This window comes from Centropristis striata, chromosome 24 (assembly GCF_030273125.1).
Source record: "Centropristis striata isolate RG_2023a ecotype Rhode Island chromosome 24, C.striata_1.0, whole genome shotgun sequence".
NCBI classification, from domain to species: Eukaryota; Metazoa; Chordata; class Actinopteri; order Perciformes; family Serranidae; genus Centropristis; species Centropristis striata.
In genome coordinates, this window is record NC_081540.1 from 11,877,688 (window position 1) to 11,897,578 (window position 19,891).

General features: G+C 44.2%; 1 protein-coding gene across 4 annotated transcripts in view; it reads right to left on the minus strand.

The window, feature by feature from the left end:
• zeb2b (zinc finger E-box binding homeobox 2b) overlaps positions 1-19,287 on the minus strand; it is an 86,181-nt gene extending 66,894 nt beyond the window's left edge. Inside the window, exons 1-2 of one of the 4 annotated variants that reach the window (XM_059327512.1) lie at positions 19,089-19,287; positions 17,729-17,867 (exon numbers count right to left, since the gene is read on the minus strand). In XM_059327512.1, the coding sequence (XP_059183495.1) occupies positions 17,729-17,801 (73 nt within the window). In that variant the 5' untranslated portion in view covers positions 17,802-17,867; positions 19,089-19,287. Of the gene's footprint in view, positions 1-17,728; positions 17,868-18,386; positions 18,813-18,966; positions 19,051-19,088 lie in introns of those variants that run through there. The other 3 variants (XM_059327515.1, XM_059327514.1, XM_059327513.1) reach the window with 3 other exon arrangements.
• Between the last annotated feature and the right edge of the window lie 604 nt (positions 19,288-19,891).

Sequence of the window (19,891 nt, forward strand, 5' to 3'; positions counted from 1 at the left end):
ACCATTTCCAGAAGAAATTAACTTAAAATCTGCATAAAAAAGCACGACATATAGATGAAATGAAGAAGGCACTTGAAAAAACTATTTTTTTTGCTACTTTTTTTGCCTTGCATAGTGAGTTGACTAAGGATTTCCTCACCATGCACTCATGTTTTAGTGCAGTTAATAAAATGTCCAGAATCAGCAGCTAGTTTTAAGCCCTAACCAGAAACAGAGGTAGAATTTGTCTTGGTGTCACTGGTGCAGAAACGTGTCGACAACTTAAAGAGTTCCTGTGCGCTGGCATCACATTCATAACCTGGGTGAAGCAGAGGAGTCAGTATGGCTACTGCCTGGGCGGTAATAGCATACAAGTGGTCACGGGTCATCCCGGTGCAAGTGTAAATGTAGGAGCGATACAGCGGGCTGTCAGGTGGAACGGAAATGTATGAAGAGCGACAGTTACGCCGGTGCACGGGCGCTCTCACTGAGCCACTACATATCTATTTTACTATCTTACATTGTTGTAAAACCAAGAGAGAGACAGAGGGGGAGGGAGAGGAGAGGGAGGGGTGGGAGAGAGAAAAAAAATCAGTCCTCGATCTTATTTTCCACACTCCGGCGAGCTACAAGCGGCTCAGTTACACTACACTTGCACCGAACAATCAGTCTGGCAAAGGTTCACAAAACGACGAAATACCTTGTCACTTACTGCCTGACCTGTTCAGCGAAGTGACTCAGAGGGGAAAAAGAAGAGGAAGGAGAGGGAAAAGGATGGAGAGGAGAGGAGGAAGGAAAACCGTAAAATAAAATAATCATGAAGGAGCTCTGCTGTGGGTGACACGCATGGAAGAATTGATTCCTTTATGTTCTTATTCTTGTTTGTTGCTGTAAACACATTTGTAAGACATTAAATCCAGTTTTTCAGCTTTGAAAATTGGAAAAAACATATATACTGCATATATATAGTAAACGTCTTGTGTATTATTTTATACATATCTCCCTAAAATTCATTCTGACACATTTGGTATCATTGGACACTTTGGGATCTCCACTAGAATTCAAAATAAAGTTCTGTGGGTTTGAAGAACAGTTGGCTGTGCAGCACAGGTTAGTAATGGCTGACCCATTGGCAGGTCCTTAGAGTTTATGAGGTTATGTATGTTGAGTAAAGTCGAGTAGAGTTATCGTCAAAAGCAACCGGATTTCTTTAAAAGTTTGTTTTTTGGGGGGAAGTAGGGTGCTTCTCCATCAAACCTCCAACCAGCCAAACCACAGCGGAGCTTCACTGTTGCACATTAACCATGCTTTGAAAAAGATACGGACACATCTCAGGTTTTGTGATGAACTCCAATGAATGTAGTCGCAACAAGCAGCTTGGATGTCAGAAGCAGGGCAGGGGGGGTGTAAAGTACATGATTTGTCACATAGCAGCTGTAGAAAGTTGGGGGAGCTTTGAGGCTGAGTGAGAGAGGCGATTGTTAAAAAGTGAAGAGGAGGAGGGGGGGTGTTGGATTTAAGGGGCTGACAGGCGGCTGAGTTCTGCTCACTGGACTTAATCTAAAAGAAAAAGGCCTCAGTTATGATGAAAGGTCGACAGAGTATGTCTCAGCAAATTGGCTTTCCGCTTTTTTTTCCTTTTCTTTTACCTCGTGCTGGCTGGTGCTTCAGCTCCACCGCCATGGAGGCCTAATGACCTACGGCCTGCTAGCTCAACCCTTTCTCACACCTGTCCACCAGCCCACCCATGGCTTAAGAACGGCAATTTCTGTAAAACTTTGACTGCTAATGCCCATGTCATCTTCGCTCAAGTTTTTCTACAATCAACACTAGTGACAAATCCGGAAAGATCAAGAATCAAACTTTGGGGGCCATATTTTTGTCCCTGTATACCACTTTCCCATCATTATGAACCCAAAAAACGCAGAATAACTGTTAACAGAACTTAAATATCTCAAGATGGATGGATGAACAAGATAGATTCGATACATTGGTTATTCAGAGAGAGTTGCGACCCATTGGCGGCCAAGTTCAGAACATGATGGAACAGTTTGGCTCCATCTTGTTCCAGGCCTGACATTTCTCCAAGGCCAACTATAATGATGGACAATGACAGGTAATTACTAGGGGCAGTGTACATGAGAGCCCGACATCAGCAGTATCTGTGAAGTTTTTGGAAACTCTGAGCGGGACGGAGGATGGAGGCCAACATCCTGAGCGTCGGGTTCTGCTCCGATCGGAGTCCAATAGGAAAAAACCACGCCACCGCAATTTTGATGTTGTGTTTTCCCTAACTTGAACTGAAAAGTTTACAACTGCAGTTTGAATGCCGAGAGAGCTGCTTGACCCTGAAAGCTGCTACAACCAAATCTACAAGCCGAGGAAGTGAGTCCTTCTATATTATTCTTTTCTTTCTCACAGATGTATGGCTGTTCTCCAACATCAGACAGTCGCATGTATGTTTTTACACCTGGAAAAACCTCTGCTTCCTAATGACTTACATGCATTTCCTGACTCGTCTTGGCGCTTGCAAGTGCTTTTCCTGACTTTTTATCTCTGAGGGTAAGGTGTGTGTGTTTGTGTGTGTGTGAGGCTCTTATATATCATTATTTAATCTGGGGTGTTTATTCTAGCTGTTGTGGGGCCACAGATGAACTCCGAAAGCGATGCTAACGAAGACAGAATACCAAATAGCCTCAATATTTTCCAAACAGCTTCACCTGCACGCTGGGAAAGCAGGGATGTGGAGGGGGGAGCGGAGAGGGGGGAGTCGGTGTTGCAATCTCTCGTGTTGCACAGACTCCTCGGCGCTCCCTCTTTATAAATTACCTCATCAGTGACTGAAATTAACACTGATTCTTGCAGGCAATTTCTCAATTTCCAATGCTAATTAGCTTTTTCTCTTTACTTTTAAATTCTGTAGCACCTGTTTAGGGGGAAGACATCTTAGGCAGTGCAGGCGCATTTAATCACAATTTTAATTAACCATCCCCGTAGATGTGAAAGAGAAGCAATTATAATGCAGATGAATGATGATTTTTCCACATTAAATTGTTTTGTTTCTTCGTTATGTTGATTGCATAAATACTGGCGCCGTTCAATTTTTATCTACTGTAATTTTGTAATTGTTTTGCTACAAAAAAAAAAAGGAAAACCAGCAGCAGAAAGGGTTCGGATAGACTGAGTTTGTCTGTTGACAAATTGTTTCATTTAGTTAACCAGTTAATCGCCAGAGCGGCATGGAGAGGATTTGGCAGGAAGTGTCTTCGTTGTTTTCTTTAAAAACAAACGTCGTCAACCTAGTCGTTTGTCAATCACCCGGGGGGTTTTAGGGCTTGTTGTCTGGGGGGGATTACACTCTTCTTATCTCTTTTGACCTTAACAAACTATTTAACCAAATGAAAGTCATCCCCTCTCCTTCCTCAGCCTCCCCTTTAACTACTGAGCATATAGTCGCAAATGAAAGCACAGATGGGTGCTACTGGAATGGACTCATAATCTTTATGTGCTCGTGAAAATATCATTGGGTTCGATGACGGCGCTTTCGACTGTGTTTATTGCCCCTTGTTCTCTAAAACTTCGCTTTTATGTTAATGTCAGAGTGACTGTTGCAGTAAAAACAAACACACCACTGCGACGCGCTTCTTTAAAATGCTGCCGCCTTCTTCGGCTGCTAATGGGAGATGTTTTAACGTAAAAAGCTCGCGCTAGCTTTGAGCTGCAACTTTCACTCAGAGTGCAAGACTATAAAACTTGGCAACATAAACATCTTAACAGATCTTCAGGAGATTTGAATTCAAATATATTTTTTAAGGTTTTGTTCTGACTTATGTTGGATGAAATGTTGCTAACAAAACAAATTTGAGTTAAAATATTTATAAAAATCTATCAGGATTATTCAGGATGTTTGGATTGAAACAGTAAAACCCTATGGAGATCACAGCAAAGGGCCTGCTATAGGGCGGAAAAAAACTCCCAGAATCCTCCTGTGTTCTGTTCTCCGCCCTCAGCCACCCCCAGCAACACTCATTCTCTAATCCCACTGAGCGCTGCTTTCAGTTTGCCCAAAGACCATGCAGGGGAACTCCAACGGACCAGACACACACACTCTCACACACTCTTTCCCTCTCTCTGCGTGTTGCACACTTGCTTCATATCTCTGTCCCAGTCACAGTGACAGACACTTACTGTACTGAGGGGGCTTTACAGTCTAAATAAGGCCTGGCCATCTCTAACATAAGTGTGGAAGAACAAGATTTCACTAAACTCTTTGCAGTTTTGAATCCATTTTTAAAAAAAAAATCCAGATTAATTGCATGCTTTGGAAAGAAAATGCTAAAAGTGCAGCTGAAGTTTTTGTGAATACAAAAACAATCCATCAAACAGACAATGGGTTGTTGTAGATGCACACAATTTAAGATAACTCTCCATGTAATGTATGTTATAAGAGAAAAATTTACATAACAAGGTATTTTGATTCTGCAAATTTAGAATTATGATCTTTCTTTCTTTTCTCAAAATAGAAATATGACACAGAAAGAACACAGCCAAGAGTATTTTTTAAAAACTCTTCCTCTCTCTGACTCACTCCTCCTGTACGAGCAAAGCTGCAGTTTTTTATGGATCTATCTTAAATCATCCTGAGGTGCGTCTTAAAGGAAGAAGCTCCTCTTTGAATATTAGTGGCGATTGGCTGGAGGTAAACAGAGCATTAAATCCTGCAAAACTGTGGCAAGGCCAATATGGGCGCGGGACAATGGCTTGGCCCGGCATCTCTGAGCCTTTGTTCTCGGCTTAACAAAACTCTGCCGTCACACCGTTTTACCTCAATGCTGCCCTGTCGAAACGGCCATCAGCCCATCAGAGCACATGCAAAGCTCAGGACAGGCAGGGAGGGAGCGGAGGGAGAAGAAGAGGAGAAAATATAAGGGTGGGGAGAGGTGAGAGGGAAAAGAAAGATTAAGACAGAAGCAGGGAGAAATAAGACGGTGGCAAAGTCAGTGCCAAGAGGTAGAAAGTAGGGAAGCAGAGAAAGAAAAGATAAAAGAGAAAAGGTGTGACAGGGAGAAAAAAGAGATATGGAATTGAAGAAAAAGAGACTTGAGGATCAAAATCCTCCAAGGCTGTTAAAGCAGTTGAAATATGGGCTTGCGGACGGTCAGAAGGGAAAAAAATGAATAAAAATATAATACTCACCTCTCCCACTCAACCTTAATAAGAATATATAGCAGCTGTGAGGAGGGGTGGGGGACGTAGCGTTTTGAGCTTAGTGACGTGGCGGCGACAGAACTGGAGCAGCGAGATTCACTAAAAGTTTCATCACAAAGTCCTTATCTGCTTTCCTCCGAGGGCCACGGCGAGGTTCAGGAGGAGAAAAAAAAAAGAAAAAAAGAAAGAAACGGCACATCTGCGTCTGCTGTGACCTGTCTGTCTGCCAATTAGCATGTGTGTGAAGTGTGTGTGTGTGTGTGATATATATAGGGCTGTGTGTGTGTTTCTGCATGCATGCAAACGTGCGTATGTCTGAGTGTATATTTGTGTCCAAATATGCCAATCTGGAAGTGTGTGTGTGACATTGTGTGTGTCCGTGTGTGTGTGCAGAAGTGTGCTCGCCTGGCCGACATGTGTGGCTGTTTGCATGTGTCAGCCATTTTCAGATCGATGCTCGTAACCCTACGCCTTACACCGACCGGTGCCCTCTTAAAAAATTAAAAGCTTGCAAAAATATGACTCAACCTCCAAAATAAAAGTCCTTAAACTAAGTTATTTCCCAGCTGGTAATAAATATTCATGGCAATGGTTAAATAAAAAAAACTTTAACTGGTCATCATGATCTGATTTCTTTTCTAAAACATTAAAAACATATTTTTCTGGTAAGCAGAAACTTCATCAGTAATGCTGCATGGATTTTCAGTTATAATGCAGTTTCTGATTTGGCCTCTCCATCGCAAACATGCTCAAGGAATCCACAGATGTTTGCAGGCAACAAAAATCTAAACTATCACTCCCACTGATTTATTTTCAGTCTGACTAAAAAAACAGCAAACAGTATCCTCTCCAGTTCAATTAGAGTTGATTTAAAACTGACTTATTAGCACTTAACCCCAAAACTTGACTTTACGATCACCATCTTGGATGTAGTTCAGGCTTCTAGTGTTTTGACTCGCCTGCTTCCAGTTGCTTTACCCCCCCCTCCCCACTCCTTCTCTCCTCCACTGTCAGGTTCTGGCCTGCCAATTTCAACTTGAAGCTTGACTGGGTCTGATTTGATGCAAACTACCTCGGGGTGAGGTGGGGAGTTGCAGGGAGAGAGGCAGGCGGGGCGGGGGGGCGACTGAAACTGATGAACAGTTATGTCAAGTCGATTTCGCACCATTGGGAAAAGGTAACCTCTCCGTCGGGGAGGAGACGCGGGGGGAGGAGGAGATAAAGGTAGTACAAAAAAAAAGGCAAAAAAGACAAGGTTAGTGGAGTAGAGGGTGCTGCAGGAGGAAGGTGGGGTCTGAGGGAGGGTGTCGGAGGGGGCTTGTAATCGCACCAGGGTGCACCCACCCTCCGCCGCTCCACCTCGCCTCCCTCTGCTTACCGCCGCGCGCAAAACGCTAACTGTCAGTGCGAGTACTAATTGCAGATGTGCCAGTCTGCCATCATAATAAAATCAGAGGCAGGGCGGACATTAAGCATGGCTGGCTCATTTGTGCGACTGCTGAAAAGGTAGCATAAATGAATATTTCATTACCTTAATTACTAAGGAATACTCCTTTCCGCCAGTCGTGGAATGAGTGTTGCTGTAACTAATTATGAAAAGTAATAACATTAGGGATACTGTGATTGCCAGTTTATAAGGCGGCGTCTGCTTGCTGTTGAGGTATAAACCATGTTGGGAAACATACGGCGAGGAGCGGAAGGAAGGAAGGAAGCGAGGGCTCGGTCTCGATCAAACCCACACATCTGCAAAAAAAGTGGGGTTTGCAGGGATGAATGGAGCTCTGATTATTTACCCAGGGATGCTTTTGCGTGTTTGAAATTACCAAGTGGAGGTTTTAACAGGTATGAAGGGGCTAAAAGGTTGTGAAACTCACTTGGTGTGTAAATGGAAGCTTTTTTGGAAACACAGGGGGTTCTTTAAAACACAATTTTGCTAAATGCAACACATTTACGCTACCTGGACTGAATTTGACAAATCCTCCAGCCCTGAAGTACCTGCGCTTCCAAAAGGCCAGACTACAGTAAATCGCCACAAGCTGCACATTTACATCTCCTGATCATCCCTCAGAGTCTTTTATGTCAGACACATGACTCGATACCTCTGTCTGTGTGTTATTCACCTCTGCAGCCCGTGGGCACGTCCCATGCCTGGCTGTAATGTATGACCACTGATAAGGTCGTAAGGGGGGGGGTGTGAGAAAAAAGGCAGAGTACAAGGTCTGCTTTGATGGACATGCTAATTCCAATACCCCTAAGTAGTAAGAATAACAAAGTGGTGGGGAATTTATCTCAGGAATGCCGGAGCAAGACGGCCGGGCGATAAGGAAGTAGCTTCCCTTGGGTGGGGGAGAAGTAATTAGAGTGGGCTGACTGGTTAGATGACTGACTGAGTGGCTGCTGGGATGGATGGAAGTAGAGGTGCAGGATGTGGACTGGAGGGACACAAAAAAGGCAAAGTTTCAACACAGAAAGGTCCAAGAATGAACTTGACTGTTATGATAAGCTAAATTTATCCGTACAGACTTTTGGCTAAACTAGAATAGAACTCCCTCTAGTTATTCACGTTTGCATGTTAGGGATGCAAGAATCTAATCTTCGACTTTGAACCCCGAAGAAGTTCATAAGGCCAAATCACTAAGAATACACGAAGCATTTAAAGCTCAGTGCTGTAAAAAAACAACCTCAAGCCCACGAGTCATAAAGTCTTGACCTAAACTAACGACCAGGCTGTGTCTCAGGGTGAGTCACACAGGCCAGATCTCAGCTCGAGCCTCCATGAATTACCCAATCTTAGTCGTCTCCCACAAGGTTTCTAGGTCAGGAAATACCCATCCAAGCCTCTGCAGCCAGGCTTTTGCTCCAACATTCCAGCTTGAATAGGAGCCATGACCAAATTCAGCCATAACTTGGATCACATCGCTCTCTTTTTAGGCCAAAAAATGAGAGGCGTCAATAGCTAACTACAGCCACAACCACACAAACCTCACTTTTATCACCTCATCATGACTTTAAAAAGTAGATAATGATAATAATCACATAGCATCTATCCCTGAAATTCTGCTTCAGTGCCGACTCCAAACCAAAACCGAATCCTAAATTCTTGCTTTGTCACAAAACCAAAACGACAACCACAAAGAGTTCGGCCCTGTCAAACTCCAACTCCAGTCCTCACTGTGATTAATTTACTGTCATGTATTAAACACACTTCCCTTAAATTTTGACCTCCTGCTTGACCACTTTGCCCCTAAATCCAGACCCAAACTGCAGCCCTTAACCACAGAAAGCTGCTCTCGGCTGCAGCCTCAGTCCGCATTTGTCCTGCATGTCAGAAAGGCTGAGGACAGGCCTGTCGGTGTGATTATCCCCCCGCTACCTGAGGAGGTGTTTGTTTGACATTCGCGTTTGACAGCAACGGGACACGAGGCGTTCAGGAGAGGGGGCTCCCTCTCCAGTCACAACCCATTAACACGTGAATTCACCTCTCAGAGTTTTTAGCAGGGTCGACTTTGCTACACATGTCCACTGACTGCAACACAGATGACATTTAAAGGGGAAGATGTGCTCCCCGCTCCGTGTTTCAGTTCTCCTTGACTCACTCTTGCCAAAGGTTAAATGTATGTTTGAATAACAACGAGGAAAGAGTGTAATTTCTGACCATTTCCTCTTTTCGCTGCAACCTCCGGTTAAGAAGGTGCTTGATCAACGCTGAGATGAAAGCGTGGAAGTGAGTGAAATTTGTGCAACCGCAAAATGACCTAATTTTCGTCTTAATCTCGCTTGGCAATCGGCTGCAATTAAATTGAGATAACACATCTGAATTTACTTCCACGCGAGACGGGGGAAACCGGAGCACAAACGAAAGCAGACAAGAAGTCCTCGTTAAAAAAAAAGAAAAAGGTAACGAGAGGGGTGCACTTAGGTGGCAGAGAAGCGGGACACCTTCTGAATAATGAAGTACAGTAAGAAAGAGAGCCCTGATCAAATAGCATGTTCTATTATCCTGAATTAAAGGTAGGACGGTGTGCTGCAAAATGGGTTGAGTCGTGTGTGGAAAAGGCCCAGATTTCCAGATGTCACCATGCCTTAATCTGGTGATCTGTTATTGATTGTTCCACATGGCCATGACCTTGCCAGAAGAGCTCTTCCACCCGACAATCAAACATACATCAAAGAGTGTGTGTCTTTCCCTAAATGTGAGTGTGTGTGTGTGTGTGTGTGTGTGTGTGTGTGTGCACATGTGGCAGCAAGCGGCGCTTGCAGATCAGCGGTGCCGACATCAGAGCAGAAAACTGGAGGCTGCTTTCAACACTTGTTTGCACAAAGGTGTCATCTCTGAAGCAGCTGCCGCAAAAAGGAAAAAAATCAGGGGGAAAAAATCATTTTAATGGGCAATTGAGGTGATTACTTTTTTTTTCTCATTTTCCACAGAAACGTCATGAAGCTGTGCCCTGCTTTACGGTTGACAGCAGTGATAAGTCACACACACACACACACACACACACACACACACTGAGCAGGAATGCATTCACACACAAGCTTGAAGCAGCTGTGATGTGTTTGTTCTTTTAATTTAATCTATATATGTTCCTTTGTTGCTCTATTAAGACACAATCCTGTTTGTTAAACGCACTTTAAAAACAGTTCTGACTCTCTCCCCCTGTTCTGATCATTATTACTAAATTTTCTGAACTGCAGAGAACATGAAAAATAACATGCAGAACAAGGTTGGCACATTTTGCACAAATCCCCCCAAAAAGCATTAATGTCTACTAACCCAGAGTAAACACAGTAAAATCATGAAAATATGCTTCCTTAAAGTGAGCCTGCACACTGCAAAAGGCAAATCTGCAGGTAAGCTTGGATTAAAACCACATTAGAAACTACATTTAATTTGGTGGAGCTATCCAGACGAGGATGCACATGCACACATGCACCATTGTTAGGAAAAAGAAGGTGTTTTTAAAGTTGTTTTTTGCCCCCCTGCCATTTGATTATGAAATCCGAATGTTAGTTTACACCTGCTCAGCAACCTGTCGTCTGTCGCGCCCAGACTCCCTCGCAAATGGGAAAAGTCGACGCGTGGAAAATGTCGAAAATCACAGGCGAGACGCGACGCAACAACTGAATAAGTGCAAACAGCAGGACGAGACGGAACGGATGGGCCAAATAAAGACTTTGCATTTTCACTTGAGAAAGACTCAAATGAGGCATGATATTTCAAAATGCATTTTCCTCCTACGCAATGCATAAAACATGCCGGCTTAGGGTAAAGAGTGTACACACGTAAATGAAAAGTCCAAATGCATGCAATTATTTGCCGGACCACTGAAGTTTCAATTTCTGTGTTTGCTTTTTGTCAAAATCGCAAGGAGTGGAGAAGAAAACAGGAAAACAAGGGGATGAGACTCAGGGAGGGAAAAAAAAGAGAACATAAGCAAGAAGGCATGAAATAAAGTCAGGGAAGCAGGAGAAAGACATCTGACTGCACTGCAACTTTACTTAGACTAGCGTGTCGCAGAACAGGCGCACATCACAGCAAAGGGGGGAGTTGATACGACCTGTCAAATCTGGAGAAAAAGAAGGGATGGAGGGAGGTGGGTAAGAGCTTGACAGGCAGAACGCCGCCCACAGAAACACCTTTAAGTCTGTCACCTTTGCTCCATCACTCTCCATCTCTGCTTCTTTCACACGATGTCCGAGCGGACTTCTGACAATCGCCGTGTCACAGACGCAGCTCTCGGCGTCGTTTCATGCTCATATGATGCAGCAACTACACTCAGCAGAGACCAATAAGCATCATTTAATTCACAACTTTAGGTAGATACAGCAGAGCACTTGCTATAGTATCAAGCGGCTAGAAGTCAAGATTTTTCTGGGGCAATTCCTTGTGGGGACGGAGCAAAGGTTCAACAACAGTTCAGCTGCCATGCAGTCAAATCTGTGACTTAAACACTGCTTACATGAAAACTGCCTCCCTTTTTATGATGCACGGAGGAAAAAAATGCAAGAGATTAAGGTCAAACGCATGCAGGGAATGCTGCCTGTGTCACCACATTGTTTTGGACGATATTATTGCCGTTTAAACATAAAGGGAAGTCACAGGGGCAGAGTTGGCTCACTATTGGCTGATTCATGCCTCGGTGTTAGTCAGGCAACGGATCCCAGCCACCGCTCTCGCTTTCATCGTTCTTGGCAGTGGCAGTTGCTCTGTGTGTGTGCGTGTGTGCGTGTGTGTGTGTGTGTATGTGTGTATGTGTGTGTGTGAGTGTGCATCACCCCAAATACACTGTAACTTGTGCAGCCTTGCTTTTCCAAACCAACATGTCCCATCAGAAAAATCACAGGAATTACCAGAACAACAACAGGCACAAGCAATGCAGCTTCAAGCGGTTTTTATAAAGGGGAGAGGAGGAGGATACAAGCAGCAAAGAGTTGTCATACAAAGAGTTAACCCCCCCACCCCCAACCACCACCACCTCCACCCGATTTCTCCAAAGCACGGGTTAATATCATGGCTGCCTGGTAAGGCATTATCCAGAACCTCTCGGAACAAAAGGCCCCTTTTGCAAACAGACTCCTACTTTCCCCCAGTGTCCAAAGGTGTTTGCTGAAGTAAATCTGCCTAAATCCTGCGCAGCTTGGCCAGGAGGAGGAGGGAGGGAAGGTGTACCGATAATCCTTCTTCTTAACCAAAAAGAAAAAAAAAGTTCTGGGTGAGGAAAAGAAAGAGAAGGGGAATAAAGAAAACTGGAATCCATATCACATGATGCCATTTAAAGAGCTGAGGTACCCCCCTCCTTCCATCTCCCCATCTTTGCTTAAGATTTGCATACATCCAGCCTGGGAATCGGTTGATAAAGATATCTGGCCAATTATTTTGATAAAGCAACAGTATGTTTACATATGGGATTTTTTTTTCTTTATTCGATTTTCAAATGATGGCAGTGAATTAAAGACTTCAGTAAAAAAGCTGATTTCCACCACAAAAACACCTGCTCTTCCCCCCCGAAAAGCTAAAAAAGAGCACTGAAAAAGTCTGCTGGCAAATTAATTTTGTGACATTCGAAGCTACAAAGAAGTTTTTGGAAGCACCTTGCTGCCAAACAGACAAGAGAAGGAAAAAAGCGCATCGAGAAGACACCTGCTCCCGACTCTTATCGCCTTCTTTAAGCACAATCCAATCAGTCGCAGCCAGGATTTTTTTTCTTCTTCTTCTTCTTCTTCTTAAGTGTGAGTGGCCACGAATAGTGTGGGCATGCCATCTCGTAACACTATCTGTCTGTCAGGAGGGGCCTGGGTCCCTGCTAGAGTAAGGAGGCTATAAAAGGCTTGTAACCAGGGGACGACCAACAAACAACCACAAACACCCTAGTTATTTCTCTCCACCACCCACCCACCCTTTTCTGCCTCTCTCCCTATTTTTTTCCTTCCTCTTCTTCTTTTTTTTTCTTCCTCTCCTCTCTTGCTCTCCTTTTTTTTCGCCCCCCTTTTCATCTCAGGCCCTTTTCTGATGCTGAATGCAAATGTGTAGCCCTGCTGCTGGCGGCGAAAGGGGCTGAATTGTGATTAAGAGGGAGAAGAAGAAGAAGAGGAGCTCCTTTCTTTGTTCTCCCCCCGGGGGATGTTTACCAGGAGAGACACGGCGGATCAGATATGAAAGGCATTCAGGTCAGCATTGATGTGAGCGAAAGTGAAATCGTACCTAAGGCATTCCAAAGACCCGCGGTGTCAGGGGTCCGGGCTCGCGGTGCCTCTGCAAGTGTGTGTTCTCTGGCCGCCAGGCGAAAAATATCTTCACACAAGCAGGGCGGTCGAGGAAGGAAGAATGGAAAAAAAAAGGAATAATAATAAAAAATAAAAAAAGGAGAAAATGTGTCAAAAATGTTTTTTGGCTATTTTTTGGGAAGAGGAGGAGGGATGGATGAAAGTTTTCTGTCCAGTGTCCAGGATGGAGTTGAGATGATCATTAGTTTTCTTTTTTTTTTTTGTGCGTGTATGTGTGTGTGTGTGTGTGTGTGTGTGTGTTGGGAGGGGTGGGGGGTGTAGAGCCACAAGCCATGCTATTTGCTTTTATCTGCCTTATCAAAGCATGAAAAAAACTGTGCATGTGTGTTGCTGTTGTGTGTGTGTGTGTGTGTGTGTGTGTGTGTGTGTGTGTATGTGTGTGTGTGTGTGTGTGGAGCTGCTGTTGCTGAGCTACATTCCTGATTTAATTCCTTGTGGAAAGCACATATTAGAGGATTTGTTGAATAACATATCAGCTTGAAAGCCGCAGATATCACACTGCGACGACTGTATCTCTGTCTCTCTGTGACACACACACACAATAAAATAAAATAAAATCATGTGAATTACAATAACTGTAAATACTGCGGGCCCTTAAACTGATCCCGTGAAAAGAAACGCTGCCTTTTTCCTTCAGAAATGACACTGTTACCCAAAGGGAACATCCTTTTGCTCCTATATACCAACGCCATGCTCGAAATCACAATGATCTCGTAAGAGAAGTCCATTCATTTTTATGTGCTTGGCTATATACACTTGACTCACACACTTTGAGCAGATGGATATATTTAGCTCGTGACGACTGCAGCCGAGGGAGAGGGAGGAAAAGAAAAAAAAAATCAAGTGATGCAAAAAGCTACCGTACGCTCCGGAAAATAATAAGGCCTCACGCAGCACGCCAAAGTGCAATGTGTAGTTATGACAGGACAAATATGCCTCCTTATTAGCCTGCATTGAGGGAAACCTGCTAGCCGTTTTACATGGGGTAATTGGAATGTGTCTATTTTGATTCAACCACAAGGCCGACGTTATAAAAATACTCCAGTAAGACTCATCCCCGGCTATCTGCTGGTCTGTACACCACGACACTCTGAGCAAAACAGGCCCCCCTGCTGCACACTGATTCCTGCCGGCCACTGTAATATCTCACAGTAATTATTTCACTTGCTTAAACAAAATAATCCCTTATTTCCCTCAACATGAATGCACTGCAAAACACTTTTCTCAGCTTCTTCCTACAGAAAAAAAGCCATCAGGAGTGCAAGGTGTCTGCTTTGGCTGCTCCACACAATTGCCAACCCGTATGGGAATGGCAGCAGTGAATGGCGCCGTGGACAACCCCCCGCCACTATTGACGGTATAAACATGTAAATGAAACACATTACCACTGACAATCAATTGTCCGCGAGCGCCCTGCGAAACCTGCCCTCCTCCTCCCCTCTTTTTCTCTCTTCTTACCCCCCCTTTACTCAGTGACGATGGCAAAAAGCTGCCCCTACCTTGAGGAGGGAAAATCTGGGAGAAGAAGGAGGTGGGAGGGAGGGAGGTTGGCAGGAAAGAGGAAGGGGGGGTGAGAGAAGAAGGCAAAAAAAGAAGAGGAAGAAAGGGAGCACCTTGTCTCACCCCCCTCCCTATTCTCTACCGCGGGAGCTGAGAATACAAGTTTAAAAAGGCAGAGGAATAATAGAGATGGACAAATTGTTTAGACTGGCAGAAATCTGGTATTGTCTGAGACTGAAAGCAAGGCTGTCCCCCCTCCTACACACACACACACACACACACACACCCTCTCCCCTATTTTTCTCCACCTTAAGCGTAAATCTGTGATAGCCTTAATAACCACATTCAGACTATTATATCAAACTCCAGCAGCCACACAGAGACGCACAGAGCCTCGTCTCTCTGCTTCTACTTTTGCTGCTGCTGCTTCAGATTATGTAATCGGTGTATTTCCGAGGGTATGTCCCGACAACCGAATGTCATCTGGGGTACAGAAAAAAAAAATCTAAAATGGTTCAAGAACTGCAGAATCAAACATTTAACAAAAACACTTTGAGGAAAAGAATGCAACATCTGTATTTCCTCTTTCATCTTTTTTCTCAGACAAACGCCGACACAGTTTGATGCAAATAATCTGCGTAACACCCAAATCAAAAACATCATGATCACAAAGCGAGGAGATTTTTTTTTCTAAAAAGGCATGTTTTTGATGCTGGTGTTGGTTGAGTAATAAGAAAATAAGGACAGGTGTGCGAGTGCTTTTCCGTTGGGCGCTCACAGCTGGATGTGACAAGCAACACCTGGCGAGGGCCAAACTCTCAAACACTTCATGCTGCCGAGATCAAGTTTCACACCAGGAGAGGAGAGGGGTTTTATAGCGCTTTAACAGTGGGGAACAGGAAGATAAAAAATGTAATTTCTCAGGTTTTGTTGCTTTTAAATATTGCTGCCGTTTCAGAGTGTGTCAGCTGGAAGACAGAGGCTTGACAGCGGCGTGCAGAAGGTTTGGATGAGGAGGGGATAAGTCATGAACTGTGGTTAAATACCACATGACAGGCTGGCCAGTGAGTGAGTAAAGCTACTGTAGCACCTCCAACCCTGAAGGCCAACAGTCATCTGGATGAGAATGTCATTGGTTAGACAACTTAGTGAGCAAATGCCTCATTAATACTAATTGGCACAAATGCTCCTTCCATTTTGAAAAAAAGCAGGGAATAATCCAAACAATTCCAGTTATTCTACCAGTGAGGGTGCATTAAATGGAAATTTATATCAGATGAAAAAATTAAAAATAATTAAAACATAAAAACTAAATAAAATTTGGAAAACATTTAGCAATTTTTTTAAAACAAAAATAATTAAAGGCGGCATGGAAATTATAATTTACATCAAAATATGCCCGCTTCCTCTGCAACACCTCCAAAAGCCATTGAGAGAAATTAGCTGTAATTGTACAGATTTCACATTTGTGTATATTCATCTGATTTGGTAGTTAAGGGAAGGAAGAGAGAGTCTGGGTGCATCCACCCTCCATCTGGTCAGAAATTTAGAAAACTATCGTGTGTGTGTGCGCTGCATTTTTTGGTGCATTCGAAGCGTTTTGTTAGTTTCTGCTGGAGGAATCAGAGTCTGTCCTGCCGGCCGTCACACGCTTCGCCCTGCCCTGCCATCCCTCCACACAGCCAGGCAGGAAGAGGACAGAGAGACAGGCAGAGAGACAGAGAGAGGAGAGTGGCCAAGCCTCAATAAGCCTCTGCATTCCCAGGGGGGAGGATTGGGGGTGAGGAGGGGAGGGAAGGAGGGAGGGGGGGATCATCAGACAGAGCTAGTTGTTATGGGAGAAAAAAGAAAAAAAGGGGGGGACTGACATTTTAAAACTAGAATGATATTAAATGTCTTTAAATGCACATTCTCCTGGGTGAAACATTTTTTATAAGAGATAAAAATATTCTTTACACACTCTGCCAAAGCTTGCCGTCTCTTGTCAGGTTTAAGGGTGTGAAAATTATATTTGCTTTGCTAATATTATTTTATCAAATGCTGCATTTGGTGCAAAAGCCAAGACTGGTTTTCTCCCTCTCACTCCCTCTTTACAAAACAGGTGGCCACAGCTAAACAGCCTGTCATATCTCCAAATGTGTCTTATTATTCTGCTTTTCTTTTAATACTGCAAATGTACATATATATTGGAGATCTCCAGCTCCACTGTTGTGCTCTTGTGCTATTTAGTGTGGAACAAAATGCTTGTCTGCTATTGATTGTATGAAATCAATAAATGAAATCTGATCTAGATAAATAACCTGTGGGGGCAGAGATTAAAAAACTGTTGTGAAGAAAGCAAATAAAAGGCTCGTCTGAGCAGCTGAAGCTCAGCCTCGGTATTTTACACAGCTCGCAGTGTGTTTGGAGCCTTTATGGAATAATCAGGAATAACGGGGCCAGGAAATGTCACTGCAGATTTGCCTCTTGTGGGAAACTGTGCAGTCAAATGGAGACAGAAAAGCTACAAATCTGCACCTCCAGCGCTCCAGTCCAGACCCAATTAATGTCCAGCATTTATCGGACATGTCATCCTATTTATATATGATGTCTGCACTATAATAAACTTAGTGACAAACAAAAACGCACAGGTTTAAAAACTATAGCAATGCCACCTCCTGTGAATTATTTCACCACTCGGCTTGTCCCGGAAAACAGCGACAATGTGGATGTAAATCACTGGAAAATGTGTCTTATAGAGGAGATGTAAAGGCCTATAGGAAGAGAAAAACAGCACGGCTAACGCACGCCAGCGGCCGGATTAAAGCAAATCAAAACTCCAGTCACAAGATTGGACTTTTTCACCGAGCAGCATGAGCCTGCCCCAGCCAGCGAGGGTCTGAGTGACCGCTACACAGTCCCCCATGGCGGATTCTGTCCCGGCGAGAAAGCAGCCGGCACCGCTACCTTCCAACTTTCAAACATCCACAAGTTTCCAACTAACCTCCTCGCAACGTCCACATAATAAACACCTGAAAACACACATTTTAAAACCGCTATTTTTCAAGATTCCAAAAGCTCGAGTGGGACGCATTTACGCACAGTTTCTCCCCCGGATAGCGGTCCCTTTATCCCTGCGTAAAAGGGGAAGGCAGAAATGCGCACCAGCCGCGGACCCTCACACACCCCCGAACCGCAGTGGAAACCTTCAAACCAGGCGTACATCCAAAGATATCCCCCCCGACTGCTCGGTGTGTCTCCCCCGTGATTTTCTTACCGTTTTTCCGTCTCGGGTTGGCTTGTTTTCGCCTCTTACACCTGGGGCCATCCGCCATGATCTCTTGCTTCATTGATAAGTGTGTGTGGGATCAGATGGCAGCTCGCATGGACTCGATTCCTTGATTTCAGCTTGATATCTGACGGGAAACACACACACACACACAGCAACACCAACAATGTGGGTATTAGCGTTGGGATCCACTTGCGCCGGACGCGCGACAAGAAATAAAACTTGGATGGAGGGAGAGATTGTAAAAAAGAGAAAAAGAGTATGAGAAGGAGCGCTGAGGGCACCCGTGTCCATCTAATTTTGATTTTCAGCTGATCGGCTCTCAGCTCAGTGGAATTAACAGCAAAGCAAACAGCAGCAGGAGAAAGAGAATATTAATTTCTCTTATTAGGAAAACCACAATTCAATTCGCCAGTGAAGACTGAAGCGAACATGAACACATCCATTGTTTTTTCATTCAGAAAAGTTTCACTGTCCGCTATGTATTTTTCTGCACTTTTAACAAAATAAATATTTTACTAATTTCTATTAAAACTGACAGGGTTTGGTCACGTTTTGCGCGTTCAGTCCGGATTTTGGAACAGAAGGCGAAACATGTTAATAAATCAAATTTCTGTCATATTTTAGGGTCAGATCCAAAGCTTACACGTTCTGGACGGCAGCAGCGAGCCTGAGCCCCATGCAGTCTGGACTCAGCCTCCACTGTGTGGTCTGATTCAAACTCATAGAAGTTCAATAAACACTTGGTTTCGCCTGAGAAAATTGCACTTCTAGCTTTAATAAACTGGATCCAAGCCCTCTTGTCAACAGTTAATAAATAACAGATGGGAAATAATTGTTAAAATGTGCCAAATGACTCCGGACTGTAAGAAAAAGCTTTAAGGCACAAATGGCGCATAAACAAAAGCGATAAGATTCAAATCGCCTGTGTGGGATGTTCGCCTCGCCAGCTAATTTATCAGCGCAAATACCGTTATTAGGAGAAGTGAATATTGACAAGAGCTTTTGTTTGTTGTGGAGCCGAATTATAAACAGATACAAATATAATACAAGCTGAGGAGACTAAGAGGAAAAACGGGATGCATATCGCCTGTTTTCTTCCCAAGGATAGCGGTGTTGAAGCGCCAAACGCCCCGCAAAAAGCACATTTCTCCCCGGCACCCAGGAACCGCCAGGACGTCGCTACATCAGGGAGGTAAAAGAAAAAGAGCTGAAAACAAACGCACCTATTTCCACCTGTGCAGGTAAGGCGAAGTTGAGCTCCAACTCTGGCGCGGGCGCACGGAACTTTATTATCCAATATTTCTTGAAAAAATGCTCTATAAATAAAAAGTGAGGAGGCACATACCTGCTTTTAGGGGGAGTAAAGAGGTGTCTTGTGGATAGGAGTTGCGAGGAGGGATGATAGTGGAGCGCGTCGGTGAGCGGATCCTTTTCCACCGGTGATAATAAAGCCTTAGAAATAAAGCCTTAGAAATAGTTGGGAGGAGGGAGGGACCGCTATTCCTGCTAGGGCAGGTTTACAACTGATGTCTTACACCCACTCCAGGAAACAAACCTGGGTAGGGACTGACGTGTTACGCCTCTTCTAATGACATTTTTTTTCTTTCCACCTCCTTTTCTTTGCCGTGTAACACAGAGGAGAAGCCCCCTGAAACGCACGCCACCTATCTTCACGGGAGGGGATAATTGAGGAGAGCCAAACGTGAGCATCTTCTGGGTTGAACGTGAAGTTTTTTTTCCTCCCTCTCTCCTTTCTTTCTCCCCCCTCTTCCTCCTCTTTTCCTTCCCTCACTCTCCTCTCTCTTTCTCCATCTCTTCTCTTTTTGAGTGAAACCAACTATGTCGGGCTTCGACGCGGAGCAAAGAACAGGCGACAGTGTGTTTTTTTCCTCCTTTCTTCGTGTCAGTGTGTGTGTGTTAGTGTAGAAGGGGGGAGAAACTTGGAGCGCGTCCACGCCGGCCGCAATCATGTAAGGATTTTTTTTTTATTTCTATTTCCACTCCGTTTAATTTGCAGAAATGGCAGGCTTGATACGGCAGGATGCAGGAGCTGGGGTGGGGAGGCAATTCCACATATTCTTCATTATTGTAATTGGCTGCAAAAGGTTTGGGGATGTTTGGCTTTTATCTACGCTGCAAAAAATATCC